At 40.0% G+C, this 14820-nt stretch overlaps 1 protein-coding gene, 1 non-coding gene and 1 pseudogene across 2 annotated transcripts; 1 reads left to right on the top strand and 2 right to left on the bottom strand.

Annotated features, from left to right (window-relative positions):
* Positions 1 to 1429: 1429 nt before the first annotated feature.
* On the bottom strand, positions 1430 to 10140 carry LOC103973751 (UDP-galactose transporter 1-like; annotated as a pseudogene).
* Positions 7117 to 7190, top strand: TRNAN-GUU (transfer RNA asparagine (anticodon GUU)). The gene has a single exon. It is a non-coding gene; the product is annotated as a tRNA-Asn (tRNA).
* A 742-nt stretch (positions 10141 to 10882) lies between the features above and the next one.
* Positions 10883 to 14613, bottom strand: LOC135596619 (metal transporter Nramp5-like). Its single transcript, XM_065088684.1, has 13 exons — positions 14409 to 14613; positions 14231 to 14309; positions 14097 to 14137; positions 13741 to 13819; positions 13560 to 13664; positions 13355 to 13464; positions 12969 to 13150; positions 12800 to 12869; positions 11901 to 12074; positions 11737 to 11841; positions 11533 to 11664; positions 11351 to 11446; positions 10883 to 11275 (listed from the first exon to the last, which is right to left on the bottom strand). Exons 1-13 carry the CDS (start codon positions 14568 to 14570, stop codon positions 10946 to 10948), a joined length of 1665 nt encoding a protein of 554 aa, XP_064944756.1. The 5' UTR covers positions 14571 to 14613; the 3' UTR covers positions 10883 to 10945.
* Between the last annotated feature and the right edge of the window lie 207 nt (positions 14614 to 14820).

Genomic DNA, 14820 nt, shown 5'->3' with positions numbered 1-14820 from the left:
TCATTTAGAATTTTAGTTATATAAATATATATATATATATATATATATATAATTTTATAGAAATCTCTAATTTTGCAGGAATATACTATATATTACATTTAATTTGGCCACGTTGGCAGTGATGGAATTGGGGACTGATGGCAAGATTTCATTCTTTTTCTGTCACGACAATATCATCAGAGATAGATTACCCCAATGGAGAAAATGTTTCGTCAGCCAATCCAAAATTAGATAAATTTACGGCATTTAAATATTAAGCATTTGTCTTCGTGACTGCAAATTTATGTGTCACAAACACCCATTCACTGCTTCAACATATGTTCAAAATTATTCAGATTTTGAGCATCCATGGAAGTCTAGAAAAGCAGTGAAGATTGTGATGTAGATGAAGATTTCCAGTTGCAGACTTGCTAATCTCATCATGAGTTGACTTCCAGCTACAAAATTGATAGATAGATAGATAGATATATAGGTTGGTCATCGAAAACACGGTTAATGAGCTACAATTTGATGAGGAAGATTCTCGGTGAAGATAAGAAGCCACAGTGAGAGGAGAGAGAGAGATTCCAAATGCAGAGGTTTCATCTTCCCAGTACATATATGTGCTTTGCCTTTGCCTTTGCCCTTGCTTAGTTCATGGTGCAAACATCAGATGCCTGCTCTGGGACCTGTCAGCTTCCCAAAAGCTCCAGTTTGTCCTCAAAAAACTGTCCATGTCTTTCACGATCTGTGAGAGACTTTGCCTGCCAGCATGCAGTGTCATGAACCCAGTAAACCTGGTGCTACTGTAAAGATGGCCATTTGATTGGATGTTTTAGCTTTTGTTAGCTAGATTACATGAGACAAGCATAGTAAATTATCAGTTCTAAGTTGGGGCAGCAATCAAAATTATTACTTCACCAATCATCAGTTTCCTACCCTTTTTTGTGGATTAGGGTTTGGATAGTGTCTGTCATCTTGAAAAGGCTCAACACTGAGAACCATGTAAAAAATGATTATTTATAACCATCAAAAAAAGCTCTCGAGCAAAACGGACAATGTTGTGATCAGCAACATTACTCGGAACTTTGTGCGCAGTTCCATCCATGATTTCCAACTTCACTGGACCTAAATTGCATGCCAAGCCAAATCCAACGATGAATGAACACGATTGAGTTTTGGGACAAATATGAGATGGTCCGTCTTCATCTGAGTTGCAGCCCACAAAGAAAAGTATCAACCTGAACTAAAACCTTGTTTTGTTGATTCCTGGTGGATCATCCAAGATTAGATTCTCACGAATCAAATATGATTTCTACTATAGCAGACGCTGAAGGCCATTCATTTAAGTAAGCTATATCATTATTGATCATGTTATGGTACCAGATGTTCTTAAACCAAAGGAAATATTAACGAATCTTATACTTTTGCAGCCAATTTACAAGGAACATGAAGAACCAACATCACATTAAAACTTCCACGAAAATTAAAGCACGGTGTCTTCTACACTCACGATCAGCTTATTCTTGCATAGAAAGAAGAAGAAGAACACGAAGACGACGAGAAGAAAACATGAGGGTGATCCAAGTGGTCGGTGGTAGAGAGAGCGAAAAGTACTGCTTCTGTGATTGCATTAATTGCTAGTGTGGTGGCTTCCTTGACAGCTTAGTCCTCCGGAGTTGGGCTCCTCTTCTGCGGGGCGTGCGTTCTCGGTGGCCTCGGAGATCCGCCGGGCGTCGACGAACAGGTCGACGGGCTCGGCGTCGGAGATCTTGCTGCTTTCCAAGGGGGTGCCGTGCTTGTACCCCACCCGCAGCATCTCGTCGTCCGACAGCTTCGCCTGCGCCGCCCCGTGCTTGATGTCATCCCTACTCTGTGCCATCTTCCTCCCTGCTGTTCTCCTCCTCCATCCTCCATCCTCCATCCTCCATCCGTGTCTCCCTCCACTTCACCGCAAATATAGCTACGTGTGCCGACCAGCGGCACACACGAAGACGAGAAAAGCTCTCTCCAGGACACGTCTCTCCGCAGATTGGCGTACGTGTCATCTCCTGATAGCCGGCTGCAGCGACACCGTCGGATCCCGACCACCGAGCCTTCCATCGACTGTCCTCTCCACGAATCACAAGGAAGCCCCTACGGTGAGGATAAAAAATAATAGTATCAGATATCACTAAAAAATTCATCCAACATAATATGATATTTAACCATCGTATTAAGTGATTAACACCTTTAACATAACCTAAAACGCCATCTACCCTCATACATCAAATATGAAACAGAACAACAGGTGAGACGAGATCAAAAATCTAAGAACGCAACAATAGTAATGCGAATTAGGATTACCAGAACGACAACTACAAGTGTTCCAAGAATACCTTTGATTCCAGTAGAAAACTATAAACAACTCAAGTTTGTGCCCAAAAAACAAAAACCCACCCTTCTGGAAAGAAAAAAAAAAAAAGTAAGACTCAATGTAATCCGTACGGTACTATGACCATATGAAACTTTGTTCTTCCTTTACAGAATGGCTTGCTTATAACTTGCAAGGGGGAGCATCTCCATTTGACTCCGAGGGTTGCTCGCAGTTTTCGGTGTTCCGGGACAACATACCGGTAGAAAATAAGCCATGACACCGACATGGCAACAGCGGCCGACAGCATATTCATATTTGATACCCAAACATGTAACATAGATGGTTAAAGAAGAGAAATACAGTCTGTGAAGAGGACTGTAAATTATATAGTAACTTACTTTCAAGGTTGCCTGTGACATTGGAAGAGTAACTGCGGTAGTAGAATGTATGACATACAAGTTGAGAAATTGAGACCAAAGGCCAACACCCCTGAGCTGAGAATGATGACCATTGATGAACATATAGACTGGTGCATGTATATAATTAGTTTACCACTCCACCAGCACCTTCAAGTAACATTGCTGGGATTAGCCAATATCATGGTTGCATAAAGTGCCATGTGGTAGTAGTATACTGTGTTTATGCTACATAAGAGGAATGTAGCCAAATTAGCATAATACCAAAGAGCAAAGTAAAACGATGAAGGCTGGTAGAGTATATCTATCAGACAAATGTAATTTATTGGATATGCATATGCAGGGAAGCTTTCTTCATGACATCCTCTGTCACCAAGTTGAAGAACAGACAAGACTCAGACTTACCAAAATGGCATCAATTTATGATAGGCTTGTTGTGATCAATTGCCTATGACTGATCCAAACAGAGAAAGAAAATGGTTAGTAAAATAACATTTTCAAGTGAGTGCTTCCCCGCTTAACTGGAGCTATTCTCAATCCTATATATGTTGATGGCACTTTCTTATTCTTGAATACAAGTGTATAACTTTACAAAATAAAACTACTCTATTTTCTCAAAAACAAGAGAAATGTCACCAAGATCACTTAAATCTCACATCTACGGTCCAAAGTAGGTGTCTACACCAGCATAGCTATGCCCGCATAGATTAAAGCCATATATATTCGGATAGGAGACTGTTCAAAGCAGAGTTGATAACTATATATTGACAAATTATATGAGTTCATGGATCAAGTATTGAAAGCATCCTACATTAAAATGATTGATTGGGATCAAGAGTCCTCAACAATAAGTGCAATGAAGTCACCCTTAAGGTCATAATGTCATCAAACATTGCAGGAGTATATGTACATACCAGAAGACCATCAGATTTAAGGGCAAGCCTAACTGCATATCCCTTGTTATGCATTTGACCAACTAAGCATGTCCCCATCATAATCCTGGCCTAATTGCATGACAGGTTGGTAGGGCAGAACTAATGTGATGGTAAGTGCTTCATAAAACATGTGAAAAAAGAATCTAATAGCTCATGTCATAAGTCGCTGCAGATCTATGATCTCACATCTTAGTAATTCATTTCTAACGAAAAATGCCAAGGCCCATCAAACAGGCATGCCGGTGATGTGGAGACATGACACTAACATGGATCATCAGCAAAATATTCAAACCAACAGGCCAATTTAAAGTTGGCACGGCAGAGCGCATGCACGCATGCAACATGGACACATGTACGCATGCACGGGGTGAGCAAGCACGTAAACATGCAAAAATAAGGAAATTCTACTTTACGAAAATAAATCAGTTTACAAACACAGGTGATATCAAAGTTAAGATGCTCAGAGAAAGGACCAGTTGAAGTATGCTATTGGTGCAAAAGAACTCGCTAAGTTGCAAGACAATATGAACATAATTAGCAGATACTAGAGTCTAAAGCTAGAGATTTCATCATTAAATGTGAAGAAGAAATGCACTGATGAAGAAAAAAAAGTAATATAATAAGTTGAAAACATTCATTCATGACATTCCTCATCACCCATGAAAAATGTTGAATATAAATTCAGAAGTTACATACTGTAGCAAACAAATATGTAGTTTAAATATTCATTTAAATGAGACACAATTTAAAGAGCTAAAAGAACATTTTGTTCACAGAAAGTCTGTTAAGAGTAAAAGTAAATAAACAACATTCCAATTTAAGAAATCTAACCAAACAATATGTGACTGAAATTGAGACCGAGGATTAGAAAGAAACCAAAGGCGTGATTCGTTGTCCTAAGATGTATCCCCAGCCTCCACTCAAGTTTCGTTGAGAAAACCATCTTAGGATACAACCGAGATGACAAGCTCCTACTAGCACACTCATGGAGAAGATTGAAGAATATACCAGCACCAATGGAAATCGACATCAAATCTAAAAGAATAGTTAAGAAATCTAAGTGAAAATTTGCGACAAAGAGTGAGCAGCCTCCAACCAACTCTCGTCCCATAACATGATATAAATAAGAGGTCTTAGAAAACTGATTAAACAAAATAAATTTCCAATATGTGCCCCACATGAACCCAACATGGAAGTGGCACGCAATGAAAATCTCCGTTAGCTTTCAATTTTCTCATCATGGTATGCTATGTTGATGAGCACATTTGGGCACGGTAGACATACTAATCCACATAGTGAACATTCCAATTCAGTATTCAAAGTCATTACCATTCTGAGGTATCAATACCATGCTAAACAATGATGGTTCTAGTGATCAAGGTCATGCTAAATGGAAACACCCAAAATGATTGGCTAAAGAAGGCCTTGTTTTTAGGCAGTTTTATCTCTACACAGTGACCATACACATGCTGCCTTTACAAGTCTGAAACGGCACAAAACCCAATCAAAATAGGACCATCAAGCCTACTGTAAGCCCCTTAGATGCTGCCTAAAACATGAATGAAATGAAAAGCACAGACATACACAGACATTATATCGAACACCTTCCCTAATAACTCTTTGTAAGCAAATGACACATTCATGGTTGTAGCTGGCTTCCTCACAGAAAATGCTCATTAATGATCCAATCGATTTCAAGGATTTTGGTTTCCATAGTGGATAATGAGGGCAAGCATAAGAAGGGGGGAAGTTGAGTGGATTAGAGGAAGGATCCTCCTCGTCGTATAGGATGGGGTTTGTGAGAAAGAGGGGGTGCTCCTTGGCCTCCTCGGGTTCGTCGTTGTCATCCTTGACAATGCTGAGGTTGATGTAGGGGCAGCACTCAGAGGGTGGCGAAGAAAGAGGACACCATGCTCGGTCCCCCATGATCAAGTCTGGTTCGAGGCTACAATGGACCCATGGGCCAAAAGATGGCATCAAGCAAGTTGACAAGGGTTTCACGAAAAGATTGCATCTTTGTAAGCGAGTGCGTTGATGAAGTTGTAATCATTTAGATGAGCGGATCCTTGACGACAGATTATATCTTAGATTGTTAGAGCAAAAGTAAATAAAAATAATTTCACTTAAGAAATATAACCAAATAATATGCAATTAAAATTGAGAAGATCATCGCAGGATACATACATTCGAGATGTCAATATCCTGTGAACATGATCGTAGTGATGATTGAAGACTATACCAGCACCACTGGGAATCAACACCAAATCCAAAGAAATAGTTAAGAAATCTAGGAGTGAAAAGTTATGAGGAAGCGTAAGCAACCTCAACCCTCAATCCGGTCACATAATATAAATAAGAGGTTTTAGAAGACTGATTAAACAAAATAAATTCCCACTGTGTGATCGACATGAATTGGCCATGGGAAGTGACATGCAACGAAAACCTCCATATGCGCTACCTTATCATATGGACCAAAGGACACAAATAAAAAGAAAAGATTAGATTTTTTTTAAAATTTCTAATAAAATCTTTGTCATGCGTGTGATAGAGGATTTATCTCATCATGAATAAAGGTGTGCAATCAGCTGCGACAAAAGGCAAAGCTAATGATTCAACAGTAGATGAAAATGAAATTACAGATAAAGCACTGGTACCTATCAAACCTATATCCATGAAGAAGGGATTCTGCTAGAATTGTCTCTGTGGATGTGGCAAGGCAGCCGAACAAGCCAGCACAAAATCCAAATATATTGGACACTAAGCTTGGCTATAGAGGTTAGAAGCATTCCCCCAACAATGGGTACCAATGAAGCCCATATGCGCCCCGCTCAATAACTTTTCTCCAAATTAACCACTGAAGAATGACTGTGGTACATACACACAAATCAGCCAAGATACAAGCAATGTGAAATTTCATACTGATAAAGAAGACCATGAAAAGAAAACACAGACAGAGATACATATTGAGAGGGAGCAGTTAACCTGTTGTTGCAGGAGGGAAGGATTTTATTGTTTGCAGAAATGAAACTGGAATATACAGCAAGCTAGCTCATGTTTTCCAGTACAATGTTGATAAAAAACACGAATGACATTGGAAATATTCTCCACCATCTGTCTTTAGATTTTACCTCAATCAGTGGCTTAATCCTAAGCAATTTCATGGCAGTATGTTCTCCAATACAGAGCATATGAAGTGACTGCATGTTACTGTTAGAGGAAACTGGAAATCCAAATTCTGCAAAACAATGGTTGTCTTCCAGTCCATGAAGTTTAGCAATTAGAAACTAGGAAATATTTTGATATTTATGAATCACGAAAATCAGAATATTTATAAATTTTTGTGAACTAAAAAATATAAGAAGAATTGAACTGGATAACATTCTTTATCTGAAATGATTCCTAAGGAAATAGACCTTATCATATCTAATAAGCTGGAATAGCTCAGTTGGTTAGAGCGTGTGGCTGTTAACCACAAGGTCGGAGGTTCAAGCCCTCCTTCTAGCGAATTTTTTTCAGACAAAAATATTATTAATCCAGATCCTCCTTCTAGCAAAGCAATTTTAATAAAAGGAAAAAAAAAATCTTTTACAGAGCTCAATGGCACATTTGACATGCGCTGATAAATAATAAAAATTCTACAACATACTCGCAAAAAACACAAATAGTCCATCATGATAGTACTACGATCAGTGGCTTGTAAGGCAAGAGAATAGGAAATACGATTTAGATGTGAAGTAGGTAATGGGACAAACTTATCCAAACTTATCCTTTCAAAAGAAAAGCGGAAACAGTTTAGCAACATCATCATCAGAGTATGTTGACAATGAAAAAGAAGCTAAAAGATGACAAAGCCAAGATTTTTGAGTCTGCACCTCTCACAAGTGTAGAATTCCATTTCCCATCGGATTATTATGTATTTGGGCAATGGGTGCCCATGCTAACTTAACCCACTTGAAGTCCTAATCAGATATATTTTATTGTTCGCACTTCCCACCACTTCACCACTGATCTCCTCATCATGTTAATTCCACCCCATATACTTTTGTGTACATATACACATCAACTTTGTATGAAAAATTAGCATATACACATCAACTTTGTGTACATATACACATCAACTTTGTGTACATATACACTTCCCACCACTTCACCACTGATCTCCTCATCATGTTAATTCCACCCCATATACTTTTGTGTACATATACTCATCATGTTAATTCCACTTCACCACTGACTAGGATGCTGGCACATCTTAGGCCAAATCCTCGGAACACAATGCAATCGGCTATGGCAATCACCAATCAACTGCTCAATCAACTTTTGAAATTTACGTCTCATTTGCCTTATTAAACAAGATAGATTATGGAGATCCTGTGGATTCCAAAGGCAATCTGACTAGCTGAGTGTTTGCAATTCATAATACCTTTTTTCCAAGACACAGATTGGGTTCTGTGGAACTGTGATGTTCTTCAACGTAAAGAAATAGGATCGGATATACAGTCGGGATATTCTTGGCTTTCTAATGCAGAAAAGCTACAGATGAAGACGTAACAAAGGGATATAAATCTCATTTCTTCATTCATGCACGGATACACACACACAATTCAAACACATGCACAAACACAAACATACACTCACATGGGCACACAGGCATGCATGCAATAAGGAAAGAAAATAAGATACCCCTTTTGGTGCTAGTCACATCAAAAATTTGCTATCTATACCAATTCACAATTTTATGCAAGACAATGAACGGTGGATGAGGGGGAATTTATAAGCCCTCCTCTAGTGTCATGACATAGCGGCACACAAACTCCACATCAGTGATTTGGTACATTATGGACAGGCCAAAACCAATTGTTAGATGCTATCATGCCACAACTGATCCAAAGCATAATCACTCAACAAGTTGCCAACAATATCCTTATTGAAGTCAGTGGCAGATCGACCACCTCATCAGCTATCTATGGTAATCTGCCATTGAGGCCAAGTCATTATGAGGACTTTATAATATGAAAAGAAACCTACTCCACAGATAAAATAATTTCACACCCTTAATTATCCACCTTGGATAAATCTCCATCTTACGCTACAATATGATCTGAGCAATGGAGGAAAATCTTGTCAGGCACATTCCTAACATCCCCTATGTTATGAAATATTCATCTCAAGACACATTTTCCGTAGTGAAGCAACTCAACCTGATCAAGTCCGATCCGAAATCAAAGAAGCACATTGTTACTCGGTGTTACATCTCAAGTTCAAGTCACCTTCGCACATTTCAGTTTAGTTCAGTACTCTGGTCTCGAGTCAATCCAATCTTCCTCTATCTTGATCTAGACAGGTTTGATTCTCTCACATGTTGTCCAGTTCGGCAAAGAAGATTCAGATCAACCCTTTGTGATCTCAGTCAGCCAGACGACACAAAATTGATTTCATCGATTCTATATTATGATATCATTTAGCTCAATATTATAGCATGCCTTTGTTTCTAAGCTTGCTCAAACAGGGAGAAAGACATAAAGGAAACCATGCATAAGGGTTCAATATGAATAATAGAATCGGAAGCAAACACAAAAAGTTGTTTAGTTTTTCATAAACATTTATCAAATTGAACCTTTCGATTCTGAGTAAATTTATTCATCAACACAACAAAATCGTCAATCTGCCTCTGACCTGAAACACGTACTGTGTGAAAAAAAAAAAAAAATCATTCTCTTTCAACCCAAATGTATTAATAGGAAAAGATCTATCCTTTGCATGAACCCTCCTCCCAATGGGTTATGAAATTTCTTCCTAATGTAGATTTATTTTTTTTTTTTTTTAAATGCCAACTTTACTAACTTGAACGGCGAACAAATACATGAGACAGACACAAGCCGATCAGAAACATGTAATTAGTGAACCCCCAAACATGTAATTAGTGAACCCCCAAGACTTTACCGGTCAAATCGACCAAAAACAATCCCACCTGTCCGACCATCTACACAAATCATTCAAAAGAACTACCAGAACAAAGACAACGGCACGAAATCTCCGCATCGAAGAAAGAAACAAACGAAAAAAGAGCAGAAAGGAGATAACGAAATCGATTTGACCTGAAAGAGCCACTTGTTCATGCTGACGACGGTGACGTTAGGGCCCCACCACTGGAGGATGGCGAGCACGGCCCCCAGCATGCTGCTGTCCTCCATCCAAGTTCCCCTTTTGATTCCCCATTGTCGGCCACCGCAACCACTGCTGCCGCCACAAAAACACAGGATCAAGAAACGGACAGACCGAGGCGATTGAAGGCCGCTGAGGGGGTGACCTCGAGGGGATGTCAAATGCTCCTGCCTCAACTACTTTGGAGAAACCCTCCTTCCCTCTATATCTGAAGGGGAGCGGAGAGGGAGACAGACGCCTGGGGTCAAGGAGGTGAATAACAACAAGAAGAGGGACACAGCAATCGCGGGCGTTCTTCTCGTGCGGTCCGAGCGGCTTCTCCTGAAGCCGGTCTTCACCGATTCTTCTTGAGCTACGCTATCTCCTACCCGTCACGGATCACCCGCCGAATGTACCTGCCTTCTAATCGAAGGAACAAACGGCCCACTTGGGACCCACACAGAACTAGACCTGCTAATTCAGTATTTTTGTTTGTGATCTTTTTCTTCCATTTTGTTTTTGTTTTTTTTTTTTTTTTATAGAGAACTGATGATTCCACTCTTAATGATTAATATACAATTTTCGTATGAGAATATATATACATATATATATATGTATATGAGAAAATTCTAAAATTTTGAAGGGATGTGTATGTGATATTTGGTGAAACAAATATGTTATTTAAACATTTCTAAAAATGTTTATAGTCCTTGAATTATTTTTTTTTTGAAGGGATTGATAACCTCTTATTATTGATAATCTTTTAAAAATAATAAAATATTATTCTACTATATATAGTCCTTGCATTATTTTTTTTTTCACAATCCTTTATTTCATCCTGTTAATATTGTGCTGTCGAGACATCGTCCAATCCTATCGCCGCCCCTCAACTTCGTTTCAAAGGAGGAAGAGAAGAAAATATATATACGATAAATTTAAAAAAATAATTTAGAAAAAAAAATAAAATGTGATTGTAAATAGTAAAAAAGTTGCAAATAGTAATATACTTGAGCAAAATTCTTGCACTGCAAGCACATAATTATGAACATTATTCTGATTATTTCGGCTCATACAGCTACAACATAAAGGTCTTGTAACACATACCGAAACAAGCTTTACTCAGGAGGAGAGATGTTGTTGAGGTCGCCTCTAAACGGCACAACGTCACCTCCTTTGTCACCATCAGAACGATGCACACCATCCTCCATTTCCTTCAGCGACGAATCAGATTTATCAACGAATGTCACTGCTGTATCCTTCCTGAAGGTCAAGTAGATAACAGCAAGGATGTAGACAGCCATGAAGGGGAAGACGATGACACCGACGAGAGCTGTGGCAGGCTTTGGGAGACTGCTACTGGTGATCCATTCCACGAGGCTGGTGCTGAGGAAGTAGACGTTGATTCCTATGACACCGAAGCCAAGGATCCACGAGATGACTATGATCTGAATGAGTTAGAGAAGAATTAACGGTAGTCATGGTGCACTGCGAATGCGACTTGTTACTTCAGATGAACTCACGTAGATGAAGTTTTTGTGAGGCCTCATCTTTGGGCCGCTGCTGCTGAACTTGAGAAGAGGGATGAGGGCAAAGGGCAGCTCGAAAGATAGGATCATCTGCATAACTTGGTTCATTAATTAGTCCGGACATGGTGTGATAGCATAATCCTTTTATGAGCATGAGAGAAGAGAAACTAAGGTACTGATGTTATGATTATGAGTCTTCCAGCTCCGGCAGGGCCGCCAATGATGGAGACGACGAGACTGGGGCCGATAGCAATGCATCGTGTCATGAGGTTCTGAAGCCACATCCTCATCTTTACGTCCAAGAATCCCTGGACGGTGCGGTTGTGGATCACTCCAAGGAAGAAGAATGAAAGAAGTATATTACGTATGCTGCTAATTACCTGCATGATGTATTGACCGGCGTATGTGCCTGATATAGTGGAGCTTTGTCCAGAGGCCAGCAATGCGATGCCGTAGACGATGGAGCTCGATTTGCCCAGGAGGTTCTGTGGAGAACGTGAACATGAAATGGCAGGCTTCGTGTGGGTGGTGGAAGAGGACGAACCTTGAGCAAGAAGGAGGCTGAGTTGAGGGTTAGATTGCTGCATGTTTCAGAATCCTCAGGTGGAAGGCTACGACCAGCGCATACGGTTCCAGAGACGGAGACAACGGCGACGTTGATGAGCAGCGCAACCGACAACGCGAAGCCGCTCTCCAAGAGGAAGTACCTGCAGGCGTCCTACGCACGAGAAGACAAAACATTCAACGCATCATCAATTTACGACCCTTTTCTCTTGGATGGTCCAGGAAAGTGGTGGGACCATCGAGGTTGAATTAAATAAAACATTTGACTCTAATTTGTAAGAGATAAAAATAAAAAGTCATTATAGATTGAAATAGACTAAAAGGTAAAACATAGGAGTTTTGTAATTAATTTTTTTTAGTATTTTAATTTTTTTATATTTTTAAAAATTATTACATTATGATCCTTATATTTATAATAATAAAATATTTAATCTAATTTCTTCTTTCTTCGTTGACTCTATCGATCGCACATAATCATTGGTATTCCAATATAACTTTTACAAATATAAAGATCGAGATGCTAAATATAACTAATTATAAGAGTAATATATAATTAATCCTAAGAGGTTAGATAAGCCAATGATTGATTGTCAGAGATTTTATTAGTCAAAAAAATTATGGTTGAGTTTATAAACATGTTAATTTTTTAGTCAAAAATTATTACTAATCTAAGAATAAATAATTTATTTTTTTATATTGCTGGTTTTATTGGCCTGAATATCGAAATTTATTAGAAATTGATGTTTGGCGTAAATTATATCATATTTGATTTACACAAAGAGAATTAAGTAAAATATTGGTATTTATTAGTTTTGCATGTTCAAACATCTATTCTCAACCGAGATAGAGTCATTTGCGTTCGACTATTATGACACTTACGTTGATTCCTTCGGCGGAAGGTGGAGTCTTTCTCGACAGCACCAGAGCTGAATGCAAGAACAAATTGTGCCTGCATGAAGAGAACTTGATCAGCGAGACCCGATCGATGCAGCAAGGAAGCAATCACAGACAAGCGCTCATGTGGCGACGAGATTGATCTGCTGCTCACGGCATGACTAGGGAGCCGAGGAGAGCGACGGCGTCGCTGGTGGCACCATCGCCGCCAAGCCTGGGCACAAAGAGCCCCTTCATCACCTGGGTCGCGGGGGGGTTCACGTAGCTCAACTCTCCGAAGTAGCAGGCAGCCATGACGAACACCAGCATGGATATCAACAGTTCAAGTTTCCGAACCTGCAGTATGATGTGGTGAGCACATGAACCTTCTTTAGATCATTCATCTCCTTTAACTCGATTGAGCTCAGAGAAAGTTAGGATCACAGGTATAGCTGAACAGTTCATGTCAAGAAATCTTGTCCCCTCAGAACCATTTGATGCCCCTGAAAACGTCTGTCGATGATTGAACAGTGAAAGAATAAGAGTGATGGTAGACAGTACCCCATATCTCTGAAGCCCAAGAAGCAGGAGAGTGCTTAGCCCTGTGATGAGGACACCTGCCGACACTGGGATGCGAAACAAGATGTTGAGAGCGAAGGCTGTTCCTATCACTGGAAGAAAGTCAATCATTGCCATAAGTGCTTCGAATGATTGCAAGAAGAAACAGCGAGAGGGCCACATAACAATTTAACTCCAATCGAAACACCTTCAGGGATGTCAGCAGCAATCACAGCCACCTCCGCCATCACCCAGAGACAGTAGTTGACATACTTTGGGTACTCAGCTTTGCACAGCTCCGCCAGGTGCTTCCCTTTTAGTGGTGCATGAATGATTAGGAACACGATTACCACATATTAATCTCCTTCGAAATGGTGCGGTTGTGATACCTGTAGCCACCCCGAGATTTGCTGCTAGTGACTGTATGATCAACGCGAATGCCAGACCGATCAGTACGACCCATAAGAGCTGTTTTGGAGAATTTCCAAATTATGTTTCGATCAAGAAATGGAGGTATATATGTGCTGTTGCAGCGTCCAAATCTGGAATGTTCTCTGTATGCACACAAGAATATGTATCCGGACCCTGAGAGGTCAAGCATGATTTTTCCCTCATATGTGGGTATGCTGTTTCTTTTACATCATTTATTTAGATGGTATTTTAGCTGTCTCAGACAGATTCCAAGCACTGAAAGAGGCTCCAAAGTTGAGGGACTCTCATGCAAAGATTTCCATGTTAAGCTTACCTCGTATCTGTGTTTAGCTCCGGCTTGTAGGTCCGTCTCCACTGTCACACAATTCAAGCGAATGAATTTAATTTCCTTAACTAATTAGATTGAGAGAGAGAGAGAGAGAGAGTGTGTGTGTGTGTGTGTCTTACAATTCCCAGGATCAAGGTAAGCCAAGGACACAAGGAATCCGGGACCAACATGAGCCAGGAACTTTTTCCACCCAGGCTTCTATTATGAAGTATAATGTTGCATGAGTTAAAACGCAATCAGAGAGAGGAAGGAAGAAGAAGAAGAAAGGAAGGGAGGATAAGTTGGAGGACTAACTACCTGGTCCTGGGGTTCATCCTGACTACACGACTTGTCATCTCTGTCCTCACCATTGTCCCCCTCTTCATCACCTGCAACAACTCTCTTGCTCCCTCGCCCATGAGTACCATCTCTTCTGATCTCCCTCCCTGGTGACTCTTCACTCAGCTGGAAGGAACTCATTCTGTATGCCTTACAGTACCACCTCCTTGTCTCTACTTATTAACTCCTTCCATCGATCGAAGTAAGTCTAATATTTCTCCCCTCCTATTTTCCATGCATTAATGGAGATGTGAGTGGCGTGAGAGACGCCACAACGCTCGGTGTCAAATGCTGGGAGAGCTACTTATCTATAAATCAATAAATTCCAAGATGGTGTGCTCATGCACAATAATAAACCTATTCAGGGGATTAACTACTTGTAACTATAAAC

The sequence above is a fragment of the Musa acuminata genome, chromosome BXJ1-11 (genome assembly GCF_036884655.1).
Source record: "Musa acuminata AAA Group cultivar baxijiao chromosome BXJ1-11, Cavendish_Baxijiao_AAA, whole genome shotgun sequence".
NCBI classification, from domain to species: domain Eukaryota; kingdom Viridiplantae; phylum Streptophyta; class Magnoliopsida; order Zingiberales; family Musaceae; genus Musa; species Musa acuminata.
This window is presented reverse-complemented; position numbering and strand designations above follow the sequence as displayed.

Bases quoted from the DNA above. Each gene is read 5' to 3' on its own strand.
- LOC135596619 (XM_065088684.1), bottom strand. From the start codon at position 14,570: ATGAGTTCCTTCCAGCTGAGTGAAGAGTCACCAGGGAGGGAGATCAGA. The intron at 13,820-14,096 runs GTAAGCTTAACA...TCTCCAAAACAG, and splicing joins GAGCTAAACACAGATACGAG to CTCTTATGGGTCGTACTGAT. The intron at 13,665-13,740 runs GTATCACAACCG...CACCACTAAAAG, and splicing joins AAATCTCGGGGTGGCTACAG to GGAAGCACCTGGCGGAGCTG.